Source organism: Macaca mulatta, chromosome 10, assembly GCF_049350105.2.
Source record: "Macaca mulatta isolate MMU2019108-1 chromosome 10, T2T-MMU8v2.0, whole genome shotgun sequence".
Taxonomy (NCBI): Eukaryota; Metazoa; Chordata; class Mammalia; order Primates; family Cercopithecidae; genus Macaca; species Macaca mulatta.
In genome coordinates, this window is record NC_133415.1 from 87418426 (window position 1) to 87436846 (window position 18421).

An 18421-nucleotide genomic window follows, 5' to 3' on the forward strand; every position below is an offset into this window, starting at 1 on the left:
AGCGATGTCCAACCTAGATCAGCTGACTCCTTGCTGACTTACAGATGTATGAGCTAAGTAAACACTTGTTGTTGTTTTAAGCTACTGAATTCTGGAGTGGTTTATTAACATTTTTGTGGTACTAGCTAACTGATACAACATTTAAAAGTCTAGAGGGAAAAATGTAGGAAAAATCTGGAAATATATAACCCAAATGCTTACAGAGGAACTTTTAGTTAAAAATAACAGATTGATCACGTGTTTATCATCTCTCCCGTCAACAATGTCACTAAAATGAAAACAAAAGATTAAAACCATATTAAACCACAAAGAAAATAAAAGGAGATTATAGCAAAACCAACTTTAATACAATAGTGAAAAAATATAAAGCAGGTGAGAGAAGAATAAATCACTTGGTGATGTGGAAGAAATTACAGCACAGTGGCCTACAAAGAGAACTACTAATAAAAATCAGCCAACTCACCCCACAGAACTTCTGAGAAATTCAGCACTAGAGTGCATCAGGTGCTATGGGAGGTGGGGGTAAGGCATAGAGAAAAAAAATCAAGTTGAAAGTTTATATACAGACCACTCAGAACAACAGGTGTTATCCCAACCATGTGCAGCCAAATGGCCATTGCCGCATAACCCATCCCTCTAACTTTCTACTCTACCCGCAGAAGACCTCAGTTCTGGAGAAAGCTAACTGGAGAAAGGGCACAAGTCTAGGAACTACTTTGCACAGTAATGGAATGAGCATAGGTGTGGGCTGAAAAGCAATGAGGTGAAATAAAGTCTCCAGACTGAAACCAGCAACCTTCCCTGTTGCTGCTCTCACAACTCCAGCAGCTAGTCTTATGCACCCTCCACCCCCCAAAAAAGCCCTAACTCTGCCACCCCAGACAGGACTTTAGAGGATTCCTCTTTGGGAAAACTGAATAGTTTCAAAGCAAAATAAAACATGCAGATGATGACATTTGTAAATGCCCCTGACCCAAAGAAAGAGGCCAGCCCACTGCCTGATCCCCGCTACAGTGAAAATGATCCACCAACAATCCCTGCCCATTCACGGACTCTCCAGTCAATATGTTAGTGTCTCATTTAAAAATTTTTATTATTATTATTTTTTTACAGATGGCTGTCACCCAAGCTGGAGTATAGTGGCACAATCATAGCTCACTGCAGCCTCAAACTCCTAGGCTCGAGCGATCCTTCTGCCTCAGCCTCCTGAGTAGCTGGGACTATAGGCAAGTACCATCACACCAGACTAATTTCTTTTTTTTGGAGAGATGAGGTCTCACTATGTTGTCCAGGCTGGTCTTGAACTCCTGGCCTCAGGCAATCCTCCCACCTCAGCCTCCCAAAATGCTGGGATTATAGGTGTGAGTCATTGTGTCAGGCCATGTCTCACTCTTAAATAGAAACAGACAGCCAGGACTGCCATACATATAAGAAAATCATATGGAAGAAATCCTCCCAAAACAAACAGTTAAAAAAAAAAAAACCAGGAAAACAAAGAGACTATGCTTGGAACAAATAGAAACTGAAAAGATGTATGTATAATCAGAGATATAACAGAGGATACTGTGGTGATAAAATAAAAATTGGATGCCTCAAAGAAACAACTAGAGACCAGGTGTAAATGTAGAAAAATGTAATAAATAAAATTAAAAAGTCAATAGAGGAGCTGGAAGATAAAAACAAGGAAAGGTCCCAGAAAAAGTAAGAGAAAGTAAGTAAAAATGATGGGAAAAACAATAGAAAATAAAATATGCATACTTGATCAATCAAGAAAATCTAACATCCAATAAACATCCAAAACGAGAGGATAGAGAAAACAGAGGTGGAATTTGGAAAAGTTGTTCAGGAACACCCTCTAGAATTAAAGACACTAGTTTCCATACTGAAAGGGCCTACCAAGTGCTCCACATAATGAATTTAAAAAGACTCATGTCCAGACATAGCATCATAAAATTTCAAAACATTCAGGATAAAAAGAAGACGCTTAATTTTTCTTCTCCTTTTTTTGAGGCAGGGTCTTGCTCTGTCACCCAGGCTAGAGTGCAGTGTCACTATCTTGGCTCAATGTAGTCTTAACCTCCTGGGCTCAAGTGACCCTCCTGCCTCAGCCACCCAAGTAGCTAGGACTACAGGCGCATGTCACCATACCCATCTAATTTTGTTCATTTTTTGTAAAGATGAGGTCTTACTATGTTGCCCAGGCTGGTTTTAAACTCCTAGGCTCAAGAGATCCTCTTGCCTCAGCCTCCCAAAGTGCTAGGATTACAGGCTTGAGCCACTGTGCCTGGCCAGAAGATATTAAATATTTCAGAAAAAAAAAAACTGGGTTATATCCATGACCATAAAACGGCTCAATAGCTACCAAGATACTAGAAGACAATGAAGCAATGCTTTCAAAATTCTAAAGGAGAAGTTATTCAAGTCTAGAATTCTCAATCCTACCCAACTATTAATTTGGTGCTAAACCAGAAGAAAGACATTTTTTAGACATGGAATGACTCAAAATATATATCTCATACAACCTTTTTTTTTGTTTTTTTGAGACGGAGTCTCACTCTGTCACCCAGGCTGGAATGCAGTGGCGCGATCTTGGCTCACTGCAACCTCCGCCTCCCAGGTTCAAGCAGTTCTCTGCCTCAGCCTCCCAAGTAGCTGGGATTACAGATGCCCACCACCACGCCTGGCTAATTTTTTGTGTTTTTAGTAGAGATGAGATTTCACCATCTTGGCCAGGCTGGTCTTAAACTCCTGACCTCGTGATCTACCTGCCTGGGCCTCCCAAAGTGCTGGGATTACAGGTGTGAGCCACCGTGCCCAGCCTTCATACACCCTTTCTTAGACAACTACTGAGAAAGTACTTCAGAAAAACAGAAAAAAATCAATAAAAAGGAGAAGGAATCCAGGAGAGGAGGGATACAGAACAGGAGATTTATGAAGGTAAGTTCCAGTATGACAGCTTTATACCAGGCCCAGAGAACAATCAGGACAGACTGGGGTAGGATGAAAGATGTCTGAGAAAAATCTCCAGAAAAACAATAAAACCTATAAACTATTTGACGTGTTTAAGTGTTAAAAGAAAAAAAAAAACATTGTTAGGTACTTGACAGATCTAATGCAGCAACTAGGGAACAAAAACAGTGATTGGCACCCAAAAACTAAGCAAAAAACCAAACAAGCAATAAAAGACAATTACTAATCCCAGGAAAAATAAAAGGTAGTACACGGAAGAAAAAAGTAGTCATAGTTACTACTATGCCCAGCAGTGGAATAACACATACAGTGTCATAAAATATAGGTGCTGATATTGATTCAATAAAAACTATGATGTTGACCAGGTGCAGTGGTTCATGCCTGTAATCCTGACACTTCAGGAGGCCAAGGAGGGTGGATCGCTTAAGTCCAGGAGTTCGACAGCAGCCTGGGCAACATGGCAAAACCCCATCTCTACAAAAAATACAAAAATTAGCCAGGCATGATGGCGGGCGCTTGTAGTCCTAGCTACTCAGGAGGCTGAAGTGGGAAGATCACCCGAGGTAGGGGAGGTCAAGGCTTCTGAGAGCCATGACTGTGCCACTGCACTCCAGCCTGAGTGACAGAGTGAGACCCTGTCTCGAAAACAAAACAAGACAAAACAAACAAACAAGAAACTATGGTGTAACTACTATAGGAAAATCAGGCAAAGGAGAAAAGGGGATATTGGTACCAAACAGCTAATTTTTTTTTTTTTTTTTTTAGATGGAGTCTCACTCTGTCACCCAGGCTGGAATGCAGTGGCATGATCTCGGCTCACTGCACCCTCCACCTGCCTGGCTCAAACAATTCTCCTGCCTCAGCCTCCTGAGTAGCTGGGATTACAGGCACACACCACCACGCCCAGCTAATTTTTTTTGTATTTTTAGTAGAGATGGGGTTTCACCATGATGGTCAGACTGGTAACGAACTCAGGACCTCAGGCAATCTGCCTGCCTTGGCCTCCAAGTGCTGGGATTACAGGCGTGAGCCACCGTACTTGGCCCCAAAGAGCTAAATCTTTATCACTGTCCATGATGGGAGTGCAATAAATAATGTCTAAAATTTGTAATTCAGGAAATACAATATAAGGTCTTATTTAGAAATACGGAATACTAGCAAAAGCCAGAAAGCAGTTGCTTCAAAGAAGCTGAACTAGGGTTAGGAAGAAAGAGGAAGGCTGCTATTCTAATCATAAGCCTTTTAGAACCTTTTTAGATTTTTTTTAAGAGATAAGGTCTCACCCTGTCAACTAGGCTGGAGTGTAGTGGCATGATCACAGCTCACTGCAGCCTCAAACTTGCAAGCTCAAGCAATCCTCCTGCCTCAGCCTCTCGAGTAGTTGGGACTACAGGTCCATGCCACTGTGCCGGGCTAATTTGTTATGTTTTGCAGAGACAGTCTTGCTATGCTCCCCAGGCTGGGCGCAAGTGATCTTCCTGCCTCAGCTTCCCAAAGTGCTGAGATTACAGGTATGAGCCACCACACCTGGCCTAGAACTTTTTTTTAAAACTATGTTAACAGTGACTCTCTGAGCAGTTAAGTTTTTAAGATGTTTTAATTTTTTTTCTCCTGCCTTGTCTACATTTTCTAAATAATCTTGTAATACTTGTGTAATTTTTTAAAATGTTTTTAAGTGTTGCATTAAAAAAAAAAAAAAAACAAAAACAAAACCACAGCATAAGTGTTACAAAATCTTGTATAAATCAGGGATCGAGCTTTGTACTCTCCCTTCAGGGCCTTACCTTTTATCGTAGTCAAAATGAAGAAAGCAATGAGGGTGTTGTTGATGGCACAGGTAGACTTGGCAACACAAGACAAAATCGTGTAAGGATTTAAGAGATAGCTGGGGAAGAACAAACATATTTGGCATTAGTAATCCTGACCAAGGAACCCTCGCCATTACAGCCAGCAAGTTCCAAGAGATTTACTAAAAGCTTACGCAAAGGAAGGCAGCTTCTTAGAAATGAGTTCCCCCAAGTAGAAGAGAATAGGGTGGGGGTTGGGGCTGGTAAGTAAAAGGTACTGAACATGGACTGCCTATTCTGTGCTGTGGGGTACATACAAAACTGCTGTATTTAATCACAGAGATTCTGTAACTCGCAATAACATCATTCCAGTTTTGCAGATGAGGAAACTGAGACTCAGTGGTAAAATGACTTGCCCAAATTCTCACAAACTAATAAAATAAATCTATTCAAAATCAGGTCTTTCTAGCTCTATAAATGTTTTTACTATTTTAGATTTCAAAAAATGATAAAATTCTACCAATTCCCACAGAGCCACATATCTTAATAGCTCCATTTACCTCTGAGAACCAGGAAAGTACATTTTCCTCAGTCAGGTTCCTAAGCCCTGACACAGGTCATGCCAATCCAAGAGTTGAAGCAGCTTAGACACAGCCTTCTTGGCAATTAAGCAGAATCCACTGAGCCAGACCCCAAGGGCGGAGTAAGTATCTACAGAGCTCAACAAGTCAGGCATCACAGAACTTCAAAGGACATTTAGACCCTCACCAGGAAGGAGTCAAGCTGAAACACCTAGTGTTTTCCTGAGGTGGGAAGGAATGAACTGAGAAAATGAATTCGAAATGCTTGTGAGTATGGAAATCTTAGATAGTCATAGCAAATTGTTTGTAGTTATTTCTATCCTGCTCCCACAAAGGATTTGAGGCAGCTAAAATGAGAACAAGCCAGACGCGGTGGCTCACACCTGTAATCCCAGCACTTTGGGAGGTCAACACAGGCAGAGCACCTGAGGTCGGGAGTTTGAGACCAGCCTGACCAACATGGAGAAACCCTGTCTCTACTAAAACTACAAAATTAGCCAGGCGTGATGGCACATGCCTGTAATCCCAGCTACTCGGGAGGCTGAGGCAAGAGAATCACTTGAATCCAGGAGGCGGAGGTTGCAGTGAACTGAGATGGAGCCATTACACTCCAGCCCGGGCAACAAGAGTGAAACTCAGTCTCAGAAAAAAAAAAGAGAGAGAACAGATAATAAAAAATAGGCTGGGCATGGTGGCTCACACCTGTAATCCCAGAACTTTGGGAGGCCAAAGTGCGTGGATCACTTGAGCTCAAGTTCGAGACCAGCCTAGCCAACATGGCGAGACTCTGTCTCTACTGAAAAAAAAATACATAAAAACTACACCTGTAGTCCCAGATACTTGGGAGGCTGAAGTTGGATAATCACTTGAGTCCAGGAGGTGGAGGCTGCAGTGAGCTGTGATTATACCACTGTACTCCAGCCTGAATGACAGAGTGAGACTCCATCTCAAAAAAACTAAGAACAGATAATAAAAAATAATAGCAAAGTACAAATAGAAATAAAGAATCGGCTGGGCAAAATAACTCACGCCTGTAATCCCAGCACTTTGGGAGGCTGAGGTGGGTGGATCATTTGAGGTCAGGAGTTCAAGACCAGCCTGGTCAACATGGTGAAAGCCCATCTCTGCTAAAAGTACAAAAAACAGCCAGGCGTGGTGGGGGGTACCTGTAATCCCAGCTACTCACGAGGCTGAGGCAGGAGAATCGCTTGAACCCGGGAGGTGGAGGTTGCAGTGAGTCGAGATTGTGCCACTGCACTCCAGCCTGGGCAACAGAGCGAGACTCCATCTCAAAATAAATAAATGAGTAAATAATCAAGAGCAAGGAAAACATAAATAAAACAAGACAGTAAAGGCAATGGAAGGACCACCAAATGGGTATTCTACAGCACTATAGTAATCAGCTTCAAATTCGGCTCTGAGTTTCCTGGCAGACAAAGTGAAAAGATAGACTAGTTACATAATTCTGGTTATCAGATAGGAAGAAACATGCCAGTGTCTCAGGAAGAGATGATGATTATTATTCACAAGTAAAGACCTTAAATCCAATACCTCCCACGACTGTGAGATTAGCAGTCCTACAGCCAAAGGCCTAGAAATTGCTGGTGGTTTTTTTCAGCAATTACAGACAGGCTTGTTACTTAATCTTTAAAGAAACAGCTGCTGCTATTACAAAACTACCCCCAGGACACATATAAGTCCATAAGGGATTCATAAAGTTGCTAAATTTCTGGTTCTATTAAGGTAGATCCCACCAAGATTTCTGAAATACATAGATTAGAACTGATAGTCTAAAACTATTTGGTGGGAAGAAAAAAAAGCCATTTCTAAATAGCAGGTGACATTCAAGCAGCAGCTGCGTAGACATCTAACAGGGAATAGGAAATCCACACACAAGGCAGAAGGTTGAGTAAACGAGTCTCACAAGGCCCCTTATAATTCTGAAGTTCTAAGGGCGTGTTTTTCCACAAGGAAACTTGTTTGTCTTGTTTACTGTATATCCCTAGAAACTGGTATATTATTAATATTCAATGACTGTTAGTGGATTGAATAATTATAATAATTATTCACATTTGCCTATCTCAGGAAGATAAATGGGAATAACCCAAAAGAGTACAACTTAACGGTAGCACTGGATACTCCCTGGAGAATTCTTTCACAGAGCCTCAATAAGTTCCAGCCTTCCACATGGGTCACCCAGCTGGAATGCATCTGTTTGGCACTTCAGTTTTATGAGCTACAAATGGGGGACTATACTGTACGTGAAACATAAGAGCTGCTTGAAACGGCAGTCACATAAAAACCAAACTTTTATTCAATCTATACATCACAATTGAAAAACTTTTTCTTTAGAAACACTGGTTATAAGTAGGCTGGAACCCAGATCAGCACGGAGTCAAAAAGCATTTGTGAAGGGTTTGATTGTACACAGCCCTGTGTGAGTCTTTGTCCCAAGAGAGACAGAATGGCTCTGTCTCTTTTGCTGGCCAGAACAACAGAACCCAGTTGTGCAACAGAACTACAGCAAATACTTGATGACTAAGATTGCAAATCTCCAAAAATAAAACAAACGACATGGGAAAGTCTCATCAGATTTTCCTCGCATTTGTTGGCACTAAGCCTTGTTTTGTCAGGGAATACTTACAACAGGGCCACTTTCAGAGGGATGTAACGCATTTCCATAGGGGTTCGGATGAGTTCAGCCACATCTGGGGCATACTGGTCCAGTTCTAGGAGGAGTTTCTGCTTTTTAAACTAGAAAAAAAAAAAAAAAAGGAAAAGATAAAACACAGGAAATAATTCACTTCCCATTGTTTTTATGCTGAAGACAAAAGTGCTTTCCATGGCCCACATGGCCCTGCTGGTCTGGCCCTACCTCCCCAGGCTCGTCTCACACTTGCCCCTCCCCTTCCCCTTTCTGGGTGCCAGCACCATGAACATGCTGTGTCCCTCCTGTTCCCAGACCTTTGCATTGACCTGGAATAATTTATTCTTCTCTTTCCCTAGTTAACTCCCACATGGTCCTTAGATCTCAGTTAAATCATCATTTCCTTAGGAAGGCACACTTTCCCTCACCACCCCACACCCAGGTAAAATCCCCCTATTATATATGTTTTTTCATAGCATTGTTCACAGTTAACTTTTTCACTTATTTATATGATTGACTAATGTCTGTCTCCCTCACTACACTAAGAGTTCCATGAGGGCAAGGACCATGTTTATTTGCTTACCATGTATGACTAACACCTGGCACAGTGGACAAACAATAAATGTCTGTTGAATGGCCAAATGAATGACTTGCTGGCAAAGCAAAGTTCTTAGCCATTTGAAGAGTTATCATCAGTGGCCTAAAGACTCCAAAGTTCCATCCATGAAGAAGTATTTTCAAGCAAGGTAGAATGATCCCAAATGTCACAGTATCTTGGGTTATGTTTTACTTCCACGGAGGAGGTGTAGAATGGCCATGATGATCAAGAGGAGGAAAGCTGGGTGTGGGTGGGCAGCTGGATAGTTAATAGGGAGCGGGATGGGGGTGGAAAGCTCTTGCCTTCCGCTGGTGGGTCCCAACAAGTTCATGGGTGTGTTCCAGAATGAAAAAAAGGTAGGCAACCTTATAAGCAAACATGGGTCAGAATATAGATGAGAAAGCCTCTCAACCCAAAACTGGTGGCCCTGTTGATTTAATGATCAAAGAATGTCATTTAGACAATATAAAATCAATGCTGCCATCTATTAGAAAACAGAGTATTTAAGAGGAGCCAAGATAGCTAGTGCTTAACTATGAATGATTAAAAATTTAATGATGTGGCCGGGCGAGGTGGCTCACGCCTGTAATCCCAACACTTTGGGAGGCCAAGGCGGGCGGATCACGAGGTCAGGAGATCGAGACCATCCTGGCTAACACGGTGAAACCCCGTCTCTACTAAAAATACAAAAAATTAGGCGGGCGTGGTGGCGGGCGCCTGTAGTCCCAGCTACTGGGAGGCTGAGGCAGGAGAATGGCGTGAACCCGGGAGGCGGAGCTTGCAGTGAGCTGAGATCGCGCCACCGCACTCCAGCCTGGGAGACAAAGTGAGACTCCTCAAAAACAAAAAAACAAACAAACAAAAAAATCAAAAAAAAAAAAAATTAAAAAAAATAAAAATAAAAAAATAAAAATAAAAATTTAATGATGTAAAAAGCAAATCACACTAGAATATATACTGCATTGTGCCATTTACACAAAGTTAAAAGCACATAAAATAATACTATGTGTTATTTAGTAACATATATAGTAAAAGTCAAGGCCATGTGTGTGGATGATAACCACTAGATCCAGAACAGTGGTACTGGGTAGGAGGGGAAATAGGGAGATGAAAGTATGAGAGAGAGAGAGAGCTGTAGGAGTAAATTTTTTTCAGCCTGAAAATAGGTTCAAAAGTATATACTACGCTTTATTTATTTTTGCATGTCTTAGGTCTTTCAAAATTAAAAAAAAAAAATTAACCAAAAAATATTTTTAGAAGACTATCTTTCAGTTCAAAAGAAAATCAAGAAGTCATCACAGGAATAGATTTCTTGCATAGGTTTAGGTAAAGGCTTAATCTAAAAACCTGAAACAAACTTCAAAAACCTCCCTTTGATCATCTCTGTTCTTCTCACAGTTGGCAGAGTCCAAGTTAAGTGGTGGGAATTACCAGTAAGATTTATGGTGCCATTCACAGCTGGGGTTGTTTAATTAAAAGGACAAAATATAAACCAAGGTGCTTTTATCACAAAGAAGGGGGCTGGCTCAGCAATCAAGTGCTTAGTGAGGACAGCTGCAGCAGTGGTAGCAGGAAGGAGGCCTCACTAGCTAAGAGGTCGAGAGTTCTGCAGCAAAAACAAGGCCACCTGGATGTGAGATCCACAAAGAAGGCTGTGAGAAAGGAATGGAGTTCATCTAGGGCAACCAGAGAGACAGGTGGGAATGCAGACCCATTCCCCAGGCTGGAAGCCAGCCAGCAGTGCTGCACTGAGAGAACAAAGCAGCTACCAGGGATGTATACATCTTGGGCAAAGGTGACACTGTGCCAGCAATGGAAGATAAGTACTTCCTTATAACCACAATCTTCTCAAATACTTTAAAACAGAAAGATCTGAAAGGAGTCTCCAGGTGGGAAGGCACAGAGATCAACAATCCCCACATTCTCAGCTTTCTTGTCTCCCTCAATTTCACCAGTACAGGCACTGTTACGGCTCTCCTCATAGGCCCAATATCAGCTCCCCTAAGTGTAGACAAAATCCCTTTTAAAAATCCCTATTGCATCCAGCTAGAGACAGGAAAGTGGCTAAAATCAATGGAAATTTTTAAAATTATACACACTTGTGCACGCGCACACACACACACACACATGCACACCCCTCAATAAAATATAAAATGAAGTTAGAGTACACATTAAAATCTGAAGATCAATATTTCCAGATACATTCATTAGTCTTGACAATGATAAGATTAAAAACAATGACAGGAGAGATTAAAAGTGATGTGAAGGGTAGTGACCTGGATATCTTACCTTTGTGATCACTAATCAGCTTGTAGACAGATGGTATGCTTTTCCATATGTATGTTATATGAAAAAATTAAAATGTTTTAATTTAAAAAAATATCCAGGGTGAAGTCTTCCTTTCTTTCCACCCACTCCTCTATACAGCCCTTTCCTTGTCCCTTGAAACATAGGTTTTACAAGGACATAATTCCCCTATTTCAAATAAAGGGCATTTTCTTTTTTTTTTCCTTGGGAGACAAGTCTTGCTCTGTCGCCAGGCTGGAGTGCAGTGTTGGGATCTCAGCTCACTGCAACCTCCGCCTCCCAGGTTCAAGCGATTTTCCTGTCTCAGCCTCCTGAGTAGCTGGGATTAACAGGCACCTGCCACCACACTCGGCTAATTTTTGTACTTTTAGTAGAGATGGGGTTTCACCATGTTGGTCAGGTTGGTCTTGAACTCCTGACCTTGTGATCTGCCCGCCTCAGCCTCCCAAAGTGTTCGGATTACAGGCGTGAGCCACAGCGCCCGGCTATAAAGGGCTTTTTCTAATCATTGAAGCTGCATCTACTTTCATTTGCGTTCCCCAAAACTATGGTGGGGTGGAGGAGAGGAAACACTCCATCCCTGCCCCTACTCCTCTCCAACTGTTAGCCTCAGCACATTCCAAATTTAGGAGTCTAGCCTCCAAATTTACAACCCGCTAAGCATATTAAGGGGACACAGGTTTTTATCACCCATTATCAAACCACCTGCAGCTCTCTTAACACAAATTCTGAGTTCCAAACAAGAAGCATCATCTCAGCAAAGGACAGACTAGACTAACATTGTTTTTGTCAAGTGAGATAGATGTAAAATGTCATGATAACCAACTGGTCACCATTGGCATTCAGCCCGCACGCTAACAGCTGGAGAGGAGGTGGGGGTGCAGTCCCGTCTCTGCCCTATAGTTCTCCCGGATGCATCTGTGTGTAGACACAGTTTCATTACCAAGGATAAAAAGACTCAAATCCCACCAAGATTTAAATACTTCCCAGACTATGTGATATGAACCCTTCTGACAAAGGGGAGAAGATTTAGAGGAAGACATGCTGCTATCCAATCTAAATCAACAGTAGTATGTTAGTATCATCAAAATCTGCCATTTAGAATGAGTTAATTTTTGACACAGAACACATAAAACTCCTATTCTGATGAAGAAACCTAATGTTCTAATAGTCTGAACTCTAAAAGTGGAAAAACAAAAACACTCCAAATTTTACTTCAGTCTTGGTGATACCAGAATGTCTTGGTGCACTAAAAACCAGGGTATTGACAAGATCATTTGGCTTTCTCTCTCCCTCTTTAAATCATGCAAGGAAAAAAACCCCAAAAATCTCTATATATTTCCAAATAAACTCAGAAATAACAAATGAATTAAAATTATTGGTGCTCTAAATTAAAGGCATCTCTCCTATTGACATTGAAACCTGACTTTGTTAGGCAATTAACTGAAACCTAGTTTCATTGCTTCCTCATAAACCACCTCTACCATTAAAAATTGTTTTGAGACAGTGTTTCACTCTGTCACTCAGGCGGGAGTGCAGTGGCACGACCACAGCTCACTGCAGCTGTGACCTCCCTTGCTCAAGCCATCCTCCTGTCTCAGCCTCCAGAGTAGCTGGGACCTCAGGCACATACCACCACTCCTGGCTAATTTTTTTTTTTTTTTTTTTTTTTTTTTTTTTTTTTTTGAGACGGAGTCTCGCTCTGTCGCCCAGGCTGGAGTGCAGTGGCTGGATCTCAGCTCACTGCAAGCTCCACTTCCCAGGTTTACGGCATTCTCCTGCCTCAGCCTCCCAAGTAGCTGGGACCACAGGCGCCCGCCACCACACCCGGCTAGTTTTTTTGTATTTTTTAGTAGAGATGGGGTTTCACCGGGTTAGCCAGGGTGGTCTCGATCTCCTGACCTCGTGATCCGCCCATCTCGGCCTCCCAAAGTCCTGGGATTACAGGCTTGAGCCACCGCGCCCGGCCTCCTGGCTAATTTTTTAAAAAAATTTTTGTAGAGACAGGGTCCCACTATGTTGCCCAGGCTGGTCTTCAGCAAAAAACTGTTTTAATTGGGGAGCGTGGGAAGTTTTTTTAATGAGAACTGAGCAGGGAAAAAAAATACATATGGCATTAGCATCTAATCAACTTCCATTAAAACACATTTTGTTTTATATTTTGGTTATTAAGATCTGGGTAATTGTGATCTTAGATGAAAGCTATAAATCCTCCTTCAGATATTCGTATCTATATCATACACACACATATATATCTCTCACATATATATACGTGCACACACACATACATATCTCACATATATATATATGCACACACCCCGGTTTATTTTTTCCCTACTCTTTTATTTTTTTTTATTTTTATTTTTTTTGAGATACAGACAGCGGCGGGATCCTGGCTCACTGCAATCTCCACCTCCCTGGTTCAAATGATTCTCATGCCTCAGCCTCCCAAGTAGCTGGGATTACAGGTGCACGCCATCACACTCAGCTAATCTTTGTATTATTGGTAGAGACTGTCTAACTACCCAACCTATCTCAGAGAAGAAGAAAGTCACTGCTAATTTATCTCTGAATTCCTCAGCTTATGAATCCCATGCCCAATTATTTCATCTATGGCCCTCAAGAGAATCCCATTAAAGCATTTCATCTCAGCCCCTAAAGTTTTCAAGATATGCTCCATTAGTTTAAGATATGTACTCCCGGCCGGGCACGGTGGCTCAAGCCTGTAATCCCAGCACTTTGGGAGGCCGAGACGGGTGGATCACGAGGTCAGGAGATCGAGACCATCCTGGCTAACACGGTGAAACCCTGTCTCTACTAAAAAATACAAAAAACTAGCCGGGCGAGGTGGCGGGCACCTGTAGTCCTAGCTACTCGGGAGGCTGAGGCAGGAGAATGGCGTGAACCCGGGAGGCGGAGCTTGCAGTGAGCTGAGATCCGGCCACTGCACTCCAGCCTGGGCCACAGAGTGAGACTCCGTCTCCAAAAAAAAAAAAAAAAAACAAAAAACAAAAGATATGTACTCCCTGGTCTTGGTGATACTAAGTCTCTAAAATATAGTTCTTAATTTTACAGGAAGAATCAAAGACTGCACACTAATAACAGCTATGAACTCTCAGTAACAATGACATACGCACATACACATATAATTCTTCATACCATTTCCATGGTTTCATAGGCCCATTAAGGCTATAAATGAACCCCAAGTTAAGAACCCTCAGTCTAGATATTTTTAAAAATCTCTCTGAGGTCTAAAATTCTAGAATTCACCAGCTTCATCTGTCACTGATGACCAGTGACACAGAAAAGCAGACTGCTATTTCTGGTTTTATTAGTAACAAAAGCTAAAATGAACCACAAACATTCAATGCCAATGAGATGCAGCCTTATTTCACCCCAGCCTAAATCTTCTCTGTCAGTGGCTCCCAGCCAATCAAGGAGTATTGTAGCCATATAACTACATGGGTGGTACAGAAGATTAATCTGTTAACTTTCTCAGATCCCAGGAAAAGAAGAATGGTCCCACTATGCAATTCCCCTTGGCTATTACATATGGATTAAGACTGAAGTTTATCTCAGGCATTTAATACATGCTAAATTTTCCAATTAAGATTACTTTCTGCAGGGAGACAGAAATGACACTGAGAATCCAATTTTACCTCAGATAGGCGTAACAGTGACTTAAAAGCTGTATTTCTCTTCCTTTGCAAGAAAAAAAAAAAAAAAAAAAAGACTGGTGAAAGGACTGGAAGATTTTTAAGGGTCCTCATTAATGACAGATAATATAACTGTTGTTCAGCGCTACTCCAGAAGTCTGAACTTGCACAGGTATGTGGATATTAATAGTTATTAATAAGCTACATAGATGGCCGGGCGCGGTGGCTCAAGCCTGTAATCCCAGCATTTTGGGAGGCCGAGACGGGTGGATCACGAGGTCAGGAGATCGAGACCATCCTGGCTAAGATGGTGAAACCCCGTCTCTACTAAAAATACAAAAAACTAGCCGGGCGAGGTGGCGGGCGCCTGTAGTCCCAGCTACTTGGGAGGCTGAGGCAGGAGAATGGCAGAATGGCGTGAACCCGGGAGGCGGAGCTTGCAGTGAGCTGAGATCGCACCACTGCACTCCAGCCTGGGTGACACAGCGAGACTCTGTCTCAAAAAAATAAATAAATAAATAAATAAGCTACATAGATTAGATGAAGCTGACCCTTCTTTATCTGTTAGTAAAGCTGTCTTGTGGGTTTGGGGTTGATCATTCCACGGTTGGCTCAACAGGCCAGAATTCTCACCATCACTTCCTAGCACTTTAAAGCAGCCAGATCCTTAAGTATAAGATCTTTGATTCTTTGTAATAACAAAGACCAGAAGGTTACCAAATTCCACCAGCGTTGTCCCACCCACAAACTACTTACCACAACTTTATTGAAGTCCTGGATTGCAAAATACAGGGCAATGGCAGTGAGTGCATCAGTTATCTGTCAAAAGAAAGACAAATAACAGGAAACAGAACACAGTTAGTAAGTGTAAGAGTACTAGAGTGCTACCAGGGCTTGGAGTTTTGAGATAGTGATGGACTACCCAGTACTGGACTCTTACAATCAGGCAGAACTTCAACCCTCACTTTGACTACCCAAAGATAAGGCCCATTCAGGGAGAGTGAACTAGAAATCCCTGAGGATCAGGACCCATCTAGGTTCACTTCAGTTTAGTGGCCCACATCTGCTCTAGAACTGCAAGTTACTTACACTTTTTGTAAAATGGAAATAATACCCACTGCTTTGCAGGCCTGATGTATGTCAAGTGCCTAGCATACACAGTAGGTCCTCAATAAATAGCATTCGTTATAATTACTAAGGAAGACCTCAGTGGGCTTCCTGGGTATTTCTTCACTCAAATTTTCAATGCCAGACAACAGTTTCAAATTGCTATGCTCTCAAAACATAGACCTGTCATCTCAATTCTGAAGCTTCTCGCCCCTGAAAGCCTCAAGCCTGTCCTCTTCTTCCATAATGACTCACAGAATCTCTTGGCAAAATGCTTAGGAAATTCAGAATGCCCTCCACACTGGCATCACAATTAAAGCCGATCACAGAATCTCGGAGCTAGAAAATGCAAGACTATATATAGCCCAGAAACCAAATTCTAAAAAGAGTAAGTATTTGGAACTGGTTACACATCAGAAACTATTCCTCACACTTCCATAATACTGCCACAGTTCCATGAATTCAAAGTAAAGACATAAATTTTTGCTTTTATTTTCTGAGAAACTCCTGTGTTCCTAAGGTAGATTTTTTTTTTCTTAAAAAAAAAAAAGATGACAAGCTGGGCACTGTGGCATGTGCCCATAGTCCCAGCAGCTGAAGAGGCTGAAATGGGAGGACCACTAAAGTCCAGCAGTTCCCAGCAGCTGAAGAGGCTGAAATGGGAGGACCACTTAAGTCCAGGAGTTTAAGACCAGCCTGGGCAACACAGTGAGACCGCATCTCAGAAAAGAAAAAAAAAAAGAGACAGAGAGAGAGAGAATAAACCATAAAATTTAAAAATATATACATACCAATTTTATATGGAAGGTTACTTACCATAAACACCAATTCAGCATAGTCAATTAGGAAATGAAAGAGGTATATTATCAATGGAGTCTGCAGAAAAAAAAACAGACATGTAAAAAAAATAAGTTAAACCTTACTATTACCAGTTTCCAGAGTAGGGAGTGGGGAGAAAACTATTATGTCAGCAAACTATTATGCCAGTATTCTCCTTCCTGGAATACTGTTCTATGCCAGCTGGCCAGTGTGCATATGGTGGAGAATAATTTCGTATCACTGGACCATTTTGTGCTGCTGGGACTATCTGTTGAATTGAGTAAAGGAAATAAAGTCTGATGTGTTAAATATCCATTAAAGAATAGTCAACGCACTGGCCGGGCGTGGTGGCTCACACCTGTAATCCCAGCACTTTGGGAGGCCGAAGCGGGCGGATCACGAAGTCAGGAGATGGAAACTAACATGGTGAAATCCCGTCTCTACTAAAAATACAAAAAAATTAGCCGGGCATGGTGGCGGGTGCCTGTAGTCCCAGCTACTCAGGAGGCTGAGGCAGGAGAATGGCCTGAATCCGGGAGGCAGAGCTTGCAGTGAGCCGGTGTCGCGCCACTGCCCTCCAGCCTGGGCAACAGAGCAAGACTCCGTCTCAAAAAAAAAAAGTCAACATACTAAAGGTAAGAAGTGAATTGTAGTTCTAAGACATATATAATAGCCAAGGGGAATTCTACAACAGAACAAGATTGCTGACTTCATTTCACTCACAAAATGAGCTTCTTCTGTTCTCTGATAAGTTTGTATAATATTTTTTATTTATTTTCTTGAGAACAATTCAGAAAAGACTAATGTTATTTCTTCCTCAAAGATTTGGGAAAGTGCACTCACTGTGAAGCCATCTCTGCCTGGATTTTGAGAGAAGACTTTAAATTATAGATTCAATTTCTTTCACAGATAAAACATTCAGATTTGCTGTTTTTTCTTTGTCAATTTAGGTAAGTTGTGTTTTTCTAGGAATTTGTCCATTTCATCTAAATTTTCAAGCTTACTGACAAAATTGTTCATAGTATTTCATTTTTTATTGTTTAAGGCAATACATTTTCCTACGAGTATGGATTTAGTTGCATCACACGAGTTTTGATGTTGGGTTTTTTTGAGATGGAGTCTTGTTCTGTCACCCAGGCTGGAGTGCAATGACATGATCTTGGCTCACTGCAACCTCTGCCTCCTGGGTTCAAGTGATTCTCCTGCCTCAGCCTCCCAAGTACCTGGGCTTACAGACGCCTGCCACCATGCCCAGCTAATTTTTGGATTTTTAGTAGAGACGGGGTTTCACCATGTTGCTCAGGCTGGTCTGGAACTCCTAACCTCAAGTGATCCACCTGCCTCAGACTCCCAAACTGCTGGCATTACAGGTGGGAGCAACTGCGCCCAGCCATTTTCTTCAATATCATTCAATTGAAAATATATTCTAATTGCCAGTAACATTTCTTCTTTGAGACTACTTTAAAATGTACCATGCTCAATTTCCAAATACTTAGGAGTTTTCTTTTTTCTTTTTTTTTTTTTTTGAGACACAGTCTCGCACTGTTGCCAGGGCTGGTGTGCAGTGGCATGATCTCGCTTGTTGCAACCTCTGCCTCCACGGTTCAAATGATTCTCCTGCCTCAGCCTCCCCAGTAGCTAGGATTACAGGTGCCAGTCACCACGCCTGGCTAATTTTTTAAATTATTTATATATTTATTTTGAGATGGGGTTTCACTGTTGTTGCTCAGGTTGGAGTGCAATGGCACGATCTCAGCTCACCGCAACCTCCACCTCCTGGGTTCAAGCAATTCTCCTGCCTCAGCCACCACGCCTGGCTAATTTTGTATTTTTAGTAGAGACAGGGTTTCTCCATGTTGGTCAGGCTAGTCTCGAACTCCCCATCTCAGGGGATCCACCCACCTCAGCCTCCCATAGTGCTGAGATTACAGGTGTGAGCCATCGTGCCC

General features: G+C 42.0%; 1 protein-coding gene and 1 long non-coding RNA gene across 6 annotated transcripts in view; one reads left to right on the forward strand and one right to left on the reverse strand.

Moving 5' to 3' along the window:
* Nucleotides 1-18421, reverse strand: part of PIGU (phosphatidylinositol glycan anchor biosynthesis class U) — a 109468-nt gene that overhangs the window by 71003 nt on the left and 20044 nt on the right. For 4 of the 5 annotated variants that reach the window (XM_077951534.1, XM_028828342.2, XM_001104089.5 and 1 more), the window contains 4 exons: nt 16470-16529; nt 15303-15365; nt 7983-8092; nt 4755-4855 (listed from right to left, as the gene is read on the reverse strand). In XM_077951534.1, the coding sequence (XP_077807660.1) occupies nt 4755-4855; nt 7983-8092; nt 15303-15365; nt 16470-16529 (334 nt within the window). The remainder of the gene's footprint in view (nt 1-4754; nt 4856-7982; nt 8093-15302; nt 15366-16469; nt 16530-18421) is intronic. The other variant, XM_077951532.1, reaches the window with a different exon arrangement.
* The window catches only part of LOC144332094 (uncharacterized), a 38158-nt gene that overhangs the window by 13784 nt on the left and 5953 nt on the right, over nt 1-18421 (forward strand). The gene's annotated exons all lie outside the window — the stretch shown is intronic.